The sequence below is a fragment of the Ictidomys tridecemlineatus genome, chromosome 2 (assembly GCF_052094955.1).
Source record: "Ictidomys tridecemlineatus isolate mIctTri1 chromosome 2, mIctTri1.hap1, whole genome shotgun sequence".
In the NCBI taxonomy this organism is placed as follows: Eukaryota; Metazoa; Chordata; class Mammalia; order Rodentia; family Sciuridae; genus Ictidomys; species Ictidomys tridecemlineatus.
The window spans coordinates 188,477,096-188,491,841 of NC_135478.1; the positions used below are offsets into that span (position 1 = coordinate 188,477,096).

Here is a 14,746-nt window from a genome sequence, read left to right on the forward strand (position 1 = left end):
CCAGCAAACTTCCAGCTGCCAGCTGACTGGCTCCTCTGCGGTGATGCTCATTGGGCTGTTTCCCCGCCCTTTCAGACCACAGAGCTGCTCATTGGGGGACTCTTTTGGCTCTGCCCACACGACCCAGCCAATCGGCCTCAAGAGCAGGAGGAGTGGGGGTTGAGAGGCTCGCGGGAAGCCAGTGGTGGCAGTTGGGCTCTGAGGGAATTCCTGAAGAGCTCGTGTGGTGCAGTATGTGTATTCTAAAAATAAAGTTCGTTTCTGCTTGATAAGTGGCTCGTGAATTGTGCCCAGCCAGACAGCGGCATTTGGTGGCCGGTACGGGGATCAAACCCTCAACCATCTTTTAAACAATTTTGCTCATCATTTGGCATTACTCATATCACAGGAATCCCAAACAATCCCCAGGGACAAGACATAGTTGAAAGAGCTCATCAAACTATTAAAATGTACTTATTAAAGCAAAAAGAGGGAATTGGGAAGGGGTATATATCCCCCAATGATAAACTTAAAATAACCCTTTTTACTCTAAACTTTTTAAATTTGGATTCATCAGGGCTTAGTGCTGCAGAAAGGCATATGTGTCCAAAAAATGTACATAAGCCCAAGGTACTTTGGAAGGATATTCTAACAGGACAGTGAAAAGGTCCTGACCCAGTGATTGTCTGAGTTGGGGGTCTGTTTGTGTGTTTCCACAGGGAGAACAGCAGCCGATTTGGATTCCAGAGAGATTAACTAAAGCGATTTCTACAGACCAAAAAGAAGATGATTTGGCTCAAATCCATATCAGCTGATATCCAGAACTCCAGTTTGGCTATCCTTACATCTGCAACAGTGGTTCTCCCACACCTGGAGGTTAATGAAACCAGGATGCTTTTTTCAATATCTATGTTATTATTGCCCTTTCCCACATCATAAAGTTCTATTTTGTTTTTTGAGCTCATACAGACCTAGTTTACTGTTTTGCTGATCAGTTCTAATTTTTAACTATGGAGTTTTTAAACATTGCAATGGAAATTTCACCTGTAAAAAGTTACAAGGCCTTTACTATTATGTTATGTGTATGTATTATATTATGTGTACACACTGTGTTTTGTGTTGTATGTTTGTATGTGCGTATGTCCATATATCATATATGATGAGCGCTCATGAAAAAATGGATCCAAATATTTTTTTTCTTACTCACGTGATTTAAATGGTTTAATTTAAATTGGATAAACAGGTGTTGAGGATTGTTTTAATATGTGAACAAAAAAGGAAGTTAACAGATCTGTTTGTTTACTTTCACCTTTCCTTTCATTATATTTAATAATTCTGTTCAGGATAATGTAAATTGTTCAGAAAATTGTTTTCTTTTAGTGCCTGCTGGAATGTTACATAATTTTTTCTTTAGCCATTATTGCCAAAATTCCTATCTTCATCCCAGTGCCAGTGAAGACAAAGGTAAAACCAATCTACAGCTTCTGCAATAGCTATCACTGAACTGCTTGCAGAACTTGCCTGGACTATGTATCACTTGTATGCATTGTGAACTATCTGTTGGTGCAGCGACTTGTGGTAGTATTGGGGTATTTTTGCTGATGGTGTCATTGGTGGTACAATTTTTCCAAAAGGATCCGTCAATTGGCTTGGTGTATCCTCCTCCCTTCTGCTTGTGATGGTCATTCAGCTAAAATTTGGGGGCCAACAGAGGTGAGGCAAAGAACCTCACCCGCCGCTGCTTGTACAAAGACCTATCCACAGGTGTGGCTATATGCTGTACCGGTAGTCAATGACGGGTAAGATCCAATTGCAATGGTATCAACTTAAGACAGGAATCTGACGCCTTGAGGTCAGCTCATCCAATGACGGGTAAGGACTATATGTAGTATTGGACAACCTAAGGCAGGCACAGTCCCTAACCACATGCTTGTTGTTTAAACAGAGAGGGGGACACTTATTTATCAAATAAAAATAAAAATACATTTAAAATGTTTTTTTAATTAAAAGAAGAAAAATATTAGAATTATCCCAAGATGTCCATCAGGCAAACAGGCAAGTAAATTATAGAACAGCTTAAAAAATAGAGGGAAAATATTTTAAGTATGCCTATTATATGCTAGGTGTTTTCACATTATCTTATTCAATTCTCCCTATCAATTGCTCTTTTAGATAAGAATCATCCTCTCCAATTTATGGAAGACCAAATAAAAAGGCCATAAAAGGCACCTAAATTGCCCTGAGACACAAAGCCAGTAAAAAGCAAAGCTGAGATTCATATCCAGGTTTTTTGACTCTCTGCCCAGTGTTTCTTTCACTGCATCCCAGACTTTCTCCCAAAACCCATATTTGGACTAGGTCAATAAACAGAATTATAAAGTTATATTAAACGAAAAACAAAACAGAAGATACATGGTAGATAGATAAATTGATTTTAATCCTGAAATTATATATGTATATACTGAAAATGATAAGCAGAATGAGACTGATAGAAATAACTGAAATTAAAGTAATCAGAACTTGGTTTTTCTCTGAGCTTGTTTAAGGATAAAACAAATAAAATCACAAATATTTGATCCTCCATGTATGCCTGCTATTCTAAGGTAATAAGGTTAAAAAGAGGTAATAAGAAAGGTGGACTGTGATTGTACAAGATTGAGAGAAACATCTTGTCCATCATAAAGTTCCCAGCTCCTGCAGAGCCAAAGTGGCTGCACCGTTTCTTAGTTATATCAAGGGATGGATATATCAAGGGATTTCATTTTGAGAGCAAGTTCATATTTGCAGAAATCTTTTTCTTAAAATTAGCTCATATGCTATATAACATTCTTTAAATTCTTTCTTCAATGAAAAGAATTTAATTCTGAGTGAGCATATATCATCTTCATAATCTTCCTCCTCTTGATGCTTTCCTCAGATTTGGGGGTTACACTGCTGCTTAACGGAGTGGGAAGACCCAAGCATGGTTCTCACCTGGGCCTTCATATTGTGCTGTAACTTGAAGAAATAACTAGGGAGGGCCTTGAGCACAAGTTTCCTCCTCCAAAGAGTATCTAAAAATTCCCATAAGACACTGCCCTTCCAGAGACAAGCTGAGAAAAGGCTCACTGATTTGCACAGTCGTATGTGCAAGATGCCACTTTGATCTCACCCCGTGGACAGAATTAGAGGATCTAAGTCTTCTAATTCAGGAACACAGTAGAAGGATCACATGTTGATCTAGGTTTTCTGAGATTGTTTTTTAAAAGGGAAATGGCTTAGAAATACCAGTGTCAGTTTCTTTGAGGAAAGTTTTTCTTTGTAACAACAACAAAATGGAAGTAAAGTTCTTTAACTTCTTTCCCTTAAAACTAGTTTTGTTTTCATAATAATAACCTCCCTAGATTCTCTTTTGTTCTCAAACTTTTACTTACTTTCATTTTTCTTGATTCTAATGTTGACTACAAGTAATAAAGTGCCCTGATTCTCAAGAATATAGGAAAATGCTTGAAATGACTACATAAGAACACACTCATAATATTACTGAACTTAACAATTTGAGCTATTTTCAAATCTTCCTCACCACTACACACAAAAAGAGTTAGTTAATTAAAATGGCTGATCTCTTACTGCTTGCCAGCTAGAGTCCCAAAGTTTTTTTAATAAGGACATCTATTGATTTTTTTAATGTGCCAGTCACTACATTAAAAGCTTTGCATGAATTATTTCATTTGATTCTCAGAGTAATTTTAAGTTCTTTTGAAGACTTTTATTGTTATGTTATAGATGAGGAACAATGGCAAAGAACTGGAGTGACTTGTCTAAGGTCATTCGTCCAGTCAGCTGGGAATTGGTCCAGGCACACAGGGACCCTCACACCATAACTGGCTGCCTCTGCTGGGTCTATTCAGTTGGCTCCCTCAGCTCCCAGCCACACACACAGCCACTGACCCCAAACACAAATTCAAACTCACATCTCGCATCATTTTCACTGCTTCCCTGGTCCTCCCGAGCCTTCTGGCACACATCGCTAGCCTTCTTTTGATGTAGACCAAAACGTTGGTGTCTCGTCCTGAATAGGGAGATATAAAACACCAAAAATTTAAAAACAAGAGTTTCAGTTCAGCAGCAAGAAAAAATGCAGAGGGTCATTTACTTTGCCCTTAAAAAAAAAAAAAAAAAAAAAAAAAACAACCTCAGTGAGAAGAGATTGTGCCTGTGGCTTTTCCTTAGTTTAGTGCCAGGAGCAACTTAACTTTGTTAAGGGCAGGATGGAACCAGAATGAAGTCAAAGAACTCAGACTCTCAAAGGCCAAATCATCTTACTTGTTACCAAAATCCACGCTTTTGAGTTTGGATGCTGAATATTTGATAATAAATAAAATCTTCCGTCACAAAGTGCTGGGAAAATTAACATACCCACATTGCATTCGGTTTACAAGCAAGAGTTCTACATACTTCCAGTGTACATGCTTTTGGTAAAAATGCAAAAAAGGTGAATCCCAGGTTGCATATTGATGAACTATTTTTTTTTATTCTTGACATTTAGTCTGGAGAAGCCTCATGTTGAACTTCTGTTTCATATTATTCTTTCTCTAACACTAGTGACATCATAATCATCTCCAGGTCCCCAAAGCAGTCGATTTTAGATGACAATATAACACATTCCAGATATGACAATAGAGTATGCACCAAAATGAAAAACTACCCTAGTGTTGGAGAAAGCATTGACAAGTTAAATAGTTATAACAATAGTCACTAAAATGGCCCTTAAAAAGTACATTAACAACTTCTTGTCCTAATCTTTTATTTAATTATATGTCTTTTTGGATATGTTTCCAGACTAGTGAGAACATGCATATGCTTAATCCTCAATAAAATTACCATGTTTGAGAAAAATATGACACACCTGCTATAGATTAAGTACATGTATAATATGCAGCTATTAAAAGATGTTAAGACCAAGTCTGAACATTTCAAATTTTAAACAATGAGATCAAGATGTGTGCTGAAAAACTGCCAAGGACCTACAAATTATTTTAAAGATGTGATTATATTTTTTGGATAGATTTAGGCAACAGGTTGAAAGGATTTAATTTAGAGAAAAAAAGAAAGAAAATTTCTTAAGTTGTATCACAGTTTATGTAATTTTACATATTAATTTCCATTTAGTTCACCAAATAGACATTTATTACATGTCTTCAAAAATGCAATGAGTTATACTTTTTTTAAAAAAAGTCAGATATAAATGTTAATTAGAGACCTCCTTAACATATACACTCACTGCAGAATAAAAAATTAAAACCTATGTATTGGTGGATTTTATGGGCATATTTATGTATGTACAGACTGTAATGCAAGGATCTTACTGGCACCTTAGTCATAGAGACTAATACAGTCAGCACCTACAATAAATCCAAGTTCAATATTAACATTTAATTGTATAATCTCAAGTAGAAAGGAGGTACACTTCTACTCTCCAAATTGAAGGAGAGAGAAATGATGTGAGAAATTCCACCTTAAAGAAATAGTGTAAATTTTGGTGAAACCATACAAACTTTTCTCCCACAAGAATCACTGAATTTCTTTTTAAATAACCAAGAAAGATGAGACAGGTGCTTAAGGAATTTCAGAAATAATTTTCTTATTTCTATACTCTTCTTCCAAAATAACACTGGCTCTCAGTTTAGTGTACTAAAATGAAAGGATTCAGATTTTAAATATCTTAAATATCTATCTTAAATAAAAGAATGTGTTGTTTTTAATGTAAAAACAGTTAACAATTAGGAACTCATGGTTCTTTCTGTCTACAAATCATCTCAAATTTTCTTAAATAAAATTTAAATGCTGATATAATTACCAATAACTGTTGTATTCTTAATGGGCCTATATCATCCCATGCTATAGAAGACCTATAATATAAAAACTTTGATAACACTAACACTGACTTAAGTTTTGTTTCCAAACTTAAAGATAAGTGAGAAGCAACTGACAAGCAGAAATATGTAAGAATTCTGGAGCGAAATAAGAATACTGTTAAAGTTTACTGACATCTATTTCTTGCATTGGGAGTCTACAGCCAAGACAGAGAATGTGAATGTAAAGAGTAATGAAGCTAACTGTACTCTTATAAGAAGAAGAAACAAAAAACAAGAAAAGCAAAATCCAGAATTTGTCCTCATCTAGAAGAATCAAATTTTGAACTGCACTGAAATTTTGCTCTGATTAATCATTTGCAATTCTGATACCCCAATGCATCAGCCTGAAGGAAACCTTACTATGTTGGGCTTCATACTGGGATCCATGATGCTGTAGCTGCTGAGAACGCCGGTAACAGCCATCTCCAGCCTTCAGGGCCTGCTTAAACAGTTTTTCTGCTTCAGCAATGGTTGTTGCTTCCTCTTCAGCCAAGAGAATATAAGCAGTTGCACACCTGTCCATTTAGATAATAACCACCATCAATTACAAATCCAAGGACATGGTCACAGACTGGAGGAGTTCATGCAGAAGGGCAAGGAGTTACGCCAAAACATGCAGAGTGGCCAACTGGTTCATGCACCTGTTTGTAGCTGTTGACACAAAATAATGGCACGAAGGAAACGTCTATATTTTAGCTCGAGAAGAAGGATGCTTAGTGTTAGGAGCATGGGGCTCATATACGGACGCTGCCCCTTATTAGTACGTCACTTTGGGCAAGTTATTACTCTGCCTCCCTGATGTAGGGTGATGTGGAATCTGTTGATTCATTGTGAAGGTTAAATAAGGGGATTCATGTGAAGTGCTCATCAGTACAGTAGCCAGCATGTGGTTTGTGCTCAACAAATGTCAGCTACTAATGGTGAGAATAAGAGTTATTACTAAGTATCTCCTTCTGACACTGAAAGTTAGAGGTATTTCATTAAAGTTTACTTTTGTTTATTAAATGTAAATCCTCTTCAATTCAAGAATTTCATCAGAGTGAGAAATTCCTTAAATCAAGTTACTCATTTATGAAAATAGTGCTTCAATGTCTCATAATAGCACTGATTTTTTTTTCTTCAGAAACTACTAGAAAAACCTACATATAATGTTTTTTTCCTAAAGAGCTTGAAATCTGACTCAGCCACCGTAGCTAAAAAGAGTTAAATCTCATGCTTTTGACAACTAGCTGCCCTTTGTTGCTTGGTATATATTAAGCACTGTTCCAGGTGCTTAACATGTATCATCTCATATAATCCTTTCAACAAACCTCTAAGGTAGGAAGCCAGAAAGGATATGCAATTAACTCATGAACAAGTGGGACTCTTGGACATTTAAACCTTCCAATCATACAAGGAACAACCCATTTCCAAGGAAGGGAATGTAGTAAGGAAATGGTGAGGCCAGAGCAGATCACTCAGGTCCTGATCTGCACCACCCAGTCTCCCCCTTCTTCCCCACTGCCTCTTTGCAGCCATTTTCCTGCATATCTCCATCAGACCCCAAGAGAGAAAATAAACATAAAGTAAGACCAAATGTTATTTTTACTATTAGTTAACTGCCACAGCCAACTAGGAAAAGGAGCCTGAACTTAACAGCTAATGTGAGGTTTGGGGTCACTAGTTAATCTCAGTCTTAAGGATGGGTCTGGTAAGTTCCTTAGTCAACCCATCTACTTTCAGGCAGGAACTATTAAGTTGGTTTTAAACTGAAGGCGAAAAAAAATGCCCAAGGGGATTAAAAAAAAAAAAGCTGGATAACCAGATACTATGGAGGGCAGCATATATGACTGAGAAAGAACAGGAATGCTGCTGAAACTGTCCAGTGATTCACTGGAGAAAACAACTGGAGCAGGCATCAGAGGATATACTTAAGGCTTCAGATGCCGACATGTAAATATGGGTCAAGGGTAATGAAGTGAAAATTGAGCTTATAATACTGAGTGGTAGATAGAGCATCGGAGGAATTGGGTCTAAGGCTGCAGTGGGTGGGCTGGGAACTCAAGAATGGTTGGGGCTAGCTTGCTTGCTTCTCATATTTATATTTGAAACAGTATTCTTAGGAGGAGAGGCAGAGTAGAACTACTGGCCAAGAAACATACATCTATGTGGAAACTCATGAGTTTGGGGTAGAAACATGCTAAGAGCTTGTGAGTGAAGGAAAAAGGAGAGAGCAATAGAAGTGCTAATGGTTGGGGAGTACAGAACAGACTGCTCAGCTCAATGGAAGAGGTAGATGATGCGTCCTGATCACAACACAATACACAAACAGAAGCAAGAAAGTGTGGTGATGGGGGTGTCAACCATCCAGATGTCTGCTAGAAGTCTCATTTGGTTAGAAGTAGAGCACCCAACAGGTTCTTGACTTACTTTGGTAACAATTTTATCTCCCAGATGGTAGAGGAAGCAATTAGGGGAACTTCAACTCTGGACCTAATTCTGACCAAGAAGAAAAAAATAGTTGGTGAAATGGAAATCCATAGGAACATTCAGAGAGAGTCACTATGTCATTTTGGAGTTCAGGGTAATCAAAGAGGGGGAGGTAGACTTCAAAAATTCAAAGAAAAGAGGCATGACTTAATGGCATGAGACTCAGAAGGAAAAATGGTTTAAGAGGATTAAGCAGCTTCCAAATGTAAAACTATATAACTATAATCACCAATGACTCTCGGGAAGAAAGGGGTGGCACATAAGTAACCAAAACACAGCTTCACAGAGATGTCTCCCAGGTCAGAGTTTTTAAAGGACATGTAAAAAAAAGATGGAAAGAGAGCATGTAATGAAAGGTTGCAAGAGAGTGGGGTGAATTCATAAGAATAAAATCAGGAGTGCTAAAACTCCAAATTATTTGAGGCTTTGTCCCCACCAAATAAAAAGACAAAAAAACAAAATGAACAAACCACTAACACATACACATACACACACACAAACAAACAAAACCAAAAATCAGTTTTAAAATAACTAATACAATTATCTATTCCCTACTTTAAAATTAGATTTAAGGCCCCATCACCATCCCCACTTCTCCAAAACCACAACAAAAAGCAACAGAAAAAGACAAACACCATCAGCAACACAGAGAAAGTTCATGCTTAACAGCAGTAGATACCAGAGAGAAAGCAGACACTCTCTCCCTCCCATCTTGCACCTGGCTTCTCTATCAAGGAAAATGTTTGTCAGACTGAAAAGGGGGAAAGAAATTAAACTCTAAAATGAGTAAAAAGATGTAAGATAGCAAATAACTGATCCATCTGAACAAACTTCTGTATTGGGATGGATGAATCCCAGGAAACCAACAGACCTTGCAGGCAGGCCATGGAATTGCTCCCTATGGAGATAGCTCCATAGGATAGAAATCACAAAGAATGGAGAGGCACTCGAAGATGAGATGACAAATGTAGTATAGCTTTTCAAAAAAGGGGAAGAAGGCTAACTTCCCAAACTACAGAGAAGTAATTTGGAACAATATTCTCATTATTAAAGAGATGGTCTCCAAGCACATTAAAAAGAAAGCAGTAACCACTCGAAGCCAGCTTAAATTCCCTAACAATAAATAAGTTGTTCTAACATAGTTTTTCGTAGTAGATTTATTATGAATTAAAGATCCACAGCTACAACTGGCATTAAGAGCAAATGGAAAATATGGGCTGAATCACAGTATAACTGGGTGGCTCAGTAATCATTTGAATAATACCAAGAATGGTGACTCATGAAGATATGGACCTACAACATAGTTTCTATATGTCATGTCACAGGGTTCTACTCTTGGCCCTGATAGTTTGCTCAGAAACATGATGAAACACAGAAGGCAGGCATATCAAATTTGTAGATGACAAGAAAGTGGAAAGTAAATATGTTGCATGACAGAATCAGAAACCATCTAGATCAACTGATTACAATGGCAGAATTCCCAAGTCTCAAGTGAATCTTTTTTCTTTTCTCTTTAAGACCTCTGGAGAAGATTCTGTAACCTTCTTCAGAAAAAATCATAAAATAGTTTAACAATGACCACTTGGCAAGGATAATCTCGAGGTGATTCAAGCACCAGATGGGTGGTTGAGCTAAGTGACCTTTAAGGTCTTTGCCAACCCTAAGTTTTTATGACTCTAACTTTAAGAATCTTTCTCATTTTCTGAGATCTCCAGAAGAGATTTCCCAGCCTTCCTTGGTAACCCATAGCATGTTAAACAACACCAAGGACAGCATTTCCTCTTATCTTTTGCCTTGATTGTAAAATAATTTTAATGTTATTTTTTTCACCTTATGACTTTATTATGTCTCCCCACTACTGGAAGTCCTACCTGGAAAATGTGATAGTACAGAGAAGCATTCTACATCTGGAAAAATTTCCCTTTCAAAATATTTTAGACATGTAAAGAACTGTATTTATTTTATTTGGTCACAATATCCCTAAAAGGATTTAATTTAGGGTCCTAAAACAAAGCTACTACACTGCTCTCTAAAATGACTAAAACCACCTCCACATGGTTATCCTTCATAAAAAGAAAATTTTATAAAATAATATCCCCCAAATAATCCTCTAATGTCATACATAGTTTAATGGAAGCAAATATATTAAGCAAAAGATGAAAGTTCCTCTTTAACAGCAAGATTTTCCCTCTACTTACTCATTTATCTCCAAGGCTTCATGGGCTGCAGAAATCCTAGCTTGGGGGTTTCTCTCTCTCCAGGCTTTCTGCATTACTATGTTAGAGAAAGAGGAAAAAAGCAAGTCAATCAGTACATATAATTAGGAAGATTCAATACAGAACAACATAAAAATTAATAGCTTTCAGCTTAAAGTTACAAGAGACTTTCATTACCAATAGGGTCAGCCCAAATTTACAAAGTCACACAAATATATTCTAATTTTCTATTTCATTGCTGATACTGAACTTTTTTGTGTGCTCATATAACTGTAAAACTAAATCTCATAGACTGAAAAAATCAAGAAAAGGCATCCTAACAGATTTTATTTCTTTAGCATATTAATATCATTTCTTATTAAGAGAATACATATGATTTTACATATTTTAAAATGTCCATTGCTACTAATTTCTTCATTCTACTTAGATGCAAAATAATTTCTGTCATTTTCCTACATACTTGCTACAGGATCTAGATATTAGAACATTCTGAAACCATTTGAAGAATTAGGAGTTGGGTCAGTAAGAGGTGCATTAGGCTTTTGCTTAACATGTGTATTTATTCCTCAATTTTGTCTGCAAATCTAGTTTCTATATGTCAAAGCAGTGTGTGACTATATTGTAAGAAGCTTAATGCTTGGTAACCTTTATACTATGATGTTCCACCATGGCAAAGAGTAACTAAAAAACAAAGAATAATCATCTCCTTCCTTAATTTGTTTGATAAATTTGTATTGTATAAGTCAGTTTTTTAAGGGCATATAGAACTTTCTGTTTAAGAAGCTTTTGTTCACCTATTTACTTTGACTAAGCTTAGCAATACAAATTATATCAGCAGGATTATTTGTAACTTAAGCAGGGTAAAATACATCCTTAACCAAGTTTCTCTAGGAAGGAAAACACATACAGACTCTAGTAGGCAAGGCCACATCCCCACTCAAAATTAGGGGACTTAAATAGGCATATAAGTTACTAAAATGTATTCATTAATCATTTAGATTCCATGAATCCCAACTTCTAGTTAGAATATCATCAAGGCAATATGACCATTCCATCTCAACCATGAATTTTATTAGCTTCAGGTAAGATTTACATGTTTTCAAAATTTATCCATCCAACTTTGATACATTTTTTTAAATCATGTTCTAAATTATAATAAGCCTCATTTCTACATTGATACTTCATTGTAGATAAAGCTTTAAGCATTAGAATTCTAGGTTCTACTGTCAATCAGCAATTTAATATTTTATTTATTGGGCTTTTATAGAGCAGATATTCTAAAAGCAGAAACTATGATTCTTAAACAAGCTGAAAAACCCTCTTTCCCAGTGACTATCTGAAGAATTTTCCATACTTGCATCTGCAGGACGCAGATGGTCCGAGTCACAAGTAAAGAACGTCTGATGGTCTTGCGCAGAAAGATTCATGTCATAGTAAGTCAGAGGCTCTCGTCCTGTTACCCAGGTGTACCTGTAAAGAGGAAGGAAGACAGTCAGACAGTTCTGAGGGAAGAAAGCAAGACCTATAAAATAGTAAGCTGCAGAGGAGTTGAAATATAAACCATTAACTTGTTATGATTTAAATTAAAATGGTTTTGCTAATGAAAATTTTTTAAAAACAATTTAAATCATCTTGTTCTTCCTTCAGGAATTATATAGCAGAAAAGAAGCAAACATTTCCCTCTCTATTTTTGCCTTAAAATTTTACTAGTCCTTGCTACTGAAAACCTTCCCTAATTAGTATTATGAATAGATATTTCCCCAAAGCTACGAAAGAAAATTCTGACTTGTCTGATTTACTTCACTAAATTAAATTCCAACATAACCTGTCTGGTACTTTATACCCATGTTCCAGGTAAGCTTAAAAATGTTTTGATTGCATAATATAATACTGAAACGAATGACTGTAGTAGAAAATATATAAAAACAGTACATTTTTGTACATCATCTCAAATCCTGTGCTAACCTAATTATGAAACAGAAAAATCAAAACATTTTAATATTTTTGAAAAAAAATGGAAGCACTAAACACTGTAACATGACCCCTAAATGAACCTGCAAAAACATTTGCTGCTGTCTTTTCTCTCTGAACCAGACTCATTTGTTTCCCAAGCTGTCAAAATGCTTACCGATTATACTCAGCACCCCTAAATAAATTTAGTGGATTTCTCCATACTTTGCATTCTGAAACAAAGAGAAATATGAAAATGTTACACATAAGTTCAGTGACATTACAAGGTAATTAACTTGACAAAACACCCTTCCTGGTCATTTGATAAGATAATTTTATTTTCTATCCTTTACAGGGACACTATGTAGAAAAATTCTGACAAGTTAATTAGAAAATGTGGCTTAGGCAAGTTTCACCTAATCTTTCTGGGTCCAAACTTCCTCATTTGCCAAATGAAAGTACATGACAAAATCATCTAATTCATAATTTCTATAGTTATTTTGAGAAATCTAAACAGATTCTATGAAATTATTTCTAAAATTATAAGCTAAAAGTACAGGAAGAAGTAACATGCCTTTCTCTTGCTCTAAAATATGTCTCACAATAACATCACACATTACAAACTAAATGTCAGCTCTAAAATATAATACACAGAGCTTTAAACTCCTAATTGAGATTTCATGACAATTCACCAGTTTGCTTTGCCTTCCTGGAAAGTAAGAAAATTAATGAAATTATGACTATTTTAGGGAAAATGCTGTAAAAAGAAATCCCTTTAAAGCATTTTTAACATCATTTACTTACTCAGACACACATGCTAATCATAACTGTAATATCTTTGTTGTTAGCTACTAAGAGATTGTATCTCTTGGTCAAGGACCACAGAAATTTATAATTATAGGGCTTTGACTTAGAAAATCAATCAGGAGCTTCAAGACAGTGTTTCAGTAAGTGTGTGACTACTAAGCTCCAATTTTTTAAAACACCCTGTGATTAAGACTTTCTACTGATCCATAATAACATATTTCTTTGGATGAATATGGTTTTATTAGAAAATAAAAATACCTGTGTGTCTGTGTGTCTCTGTATGTGTAAAATTAATGAAAAGCACATCCAAAGACATATGCACACAAAATTATTGCAGAAATCTAAAAAACATTAAAGACCACATGGTGATTACTTAGGGTTCTATCCTCAGTCCTTCACATCTAACATTGACCTTTCATCTATCCCATGGGCATTGATGTGAGCACCAAGGGGTTATTGAGTAAAACATCAACTATAATACAGTGTGATAATGACAGGGCATAAAGCAGTATCATCTCAATAAATATTTTTTAAAATAGCAAATGAAGGGTATACACATAACAGAAACATGTGCTTTCATTTAAAGAAGATGCATTTGCCTTTAAATCAGGCTTAAATTTGCTTAATGTTTTTAAGTAATGACCCTAATTTTTTTTTTTTGTCATTTAGACTAACCTGCCGTTTAGGAAATTATATTTCCTCACTTGGTGCAGTATCTCTGAATTTTGCTCTTGAAAAACTGAGATTTGTTGGCTGTCAGTTTATGAGGCACTAAATAAAAATTATGTTTTTCTTAAATACTTATTTTTTCTTCAAACATAAAGCCTCACAAAGGGGTCATGAACACACTGACTCCAGATCATGGCTGGAGACACACTGGTGAGCCAAACAACATGATCTCTGTCCTTCTGGCTGCTGTAACTCTTTGGACCTCACCACTGCCAACCTTTCCTCAGAAAAACTCTTTCATGATTCAAATTGCTCATCTCAAAGCCTCACAAGTATTATAAGTTTGTGGTCAGCATATAGTAAATATACCCAGAGATGTATGTACAAGGATGCTCACAATAGAAAAATAGGGATATGTGGGAAGATGATTCCTCTCTATTGAATTTTATCTGAAATATCAGTAAAATGGACTATGGCAAACAAATACATTATTATACAGCCTAGAAGGATAAACACTGTTCAAACAATATTTGGCAAATTAGAAAGAAAATTGCCTTCAATTAAAGTTTCAAATCTATTATATATCAGATGAAATTTAAAGTATAAATTTAAAGTATAAATTTAAAGTCTAAACAAAAATAACTCTAAAGATAAACTCTCTGTGTGTGTGTGTGTGTGTGTGTGTGTGTGTGTGTATTTAAAGTGTTCACTGAGCAGCATGTAGACATTATTTTTATTTAGGAAGTACCATTATGTGGC

General features: G+C 35.5%; 1 protein-coding gene and 1 long non-coding RNA gene across 10 annotated transcripts in view; one reads left to right on the forward strand and one right to left on the reverse strand.

Annotated features, from left to right (window-relative positions):
• LOC144375428 (uncharacterized) overlaps positions 1 to 2,560 on the forward strand; it is a 78,895-nt gene extending 76,335 nt beyond the window's left edge. Inside the window, exon 2 of the long non-coding RNA XR_013435266.1 lies at positions 699 to 2,560. This is a non-coding gene — a long non-coding RNA (uncharacterized LOC144375428). The remainder of the gene's footprint in view (positions 1 to 698) is intronic.
• The window catches only part of St7 (suppression of tumorigenicity 7), a 261,881-nt gene that overhangs the window by 90,737 nt on the left and 156,398 nt on the right, over positions 1 to 14,746 (reverse strand). For 7 of the 9 annotated variants that reach the window (XM_078040322.1, XM_078040324.1, XM_078040326.1 and 4 more), the window contains 6 exons: positions 12,690 to 12,744; positions 11,916 to 12,031; positions 10,544 to 10,619; positions 8,286 to 8,354; positions 6,237 to 6,391; positions 3,933 to 4,030 (listed from right to left, as the gene is read on the reverse strand). In XM_078040322.1, coding sequence (XP_077896448.1) covers positions 3,933 to 4,030; positions 6,237 to 6,391; positions 8,286 to 8,354; positions 10,544 to 10,619; positions 11,916 to 12,031; positions 12,690 to 12,744 — 569 coding nt within the window. The remainder of the gene's footprint in view (positions 1 to 3,932; positions 4,031 to 6,236; positions 6,392 to 8,285; positions 8,355 to 10,543; positions 10,620 to 11,915; positions 12,032 to 12,689; positions 12,745 to 14,746) is intronic. The other 2 variants (XM_078040323.1, XM_078040328.1) reach the window with 1 other exon arrangement.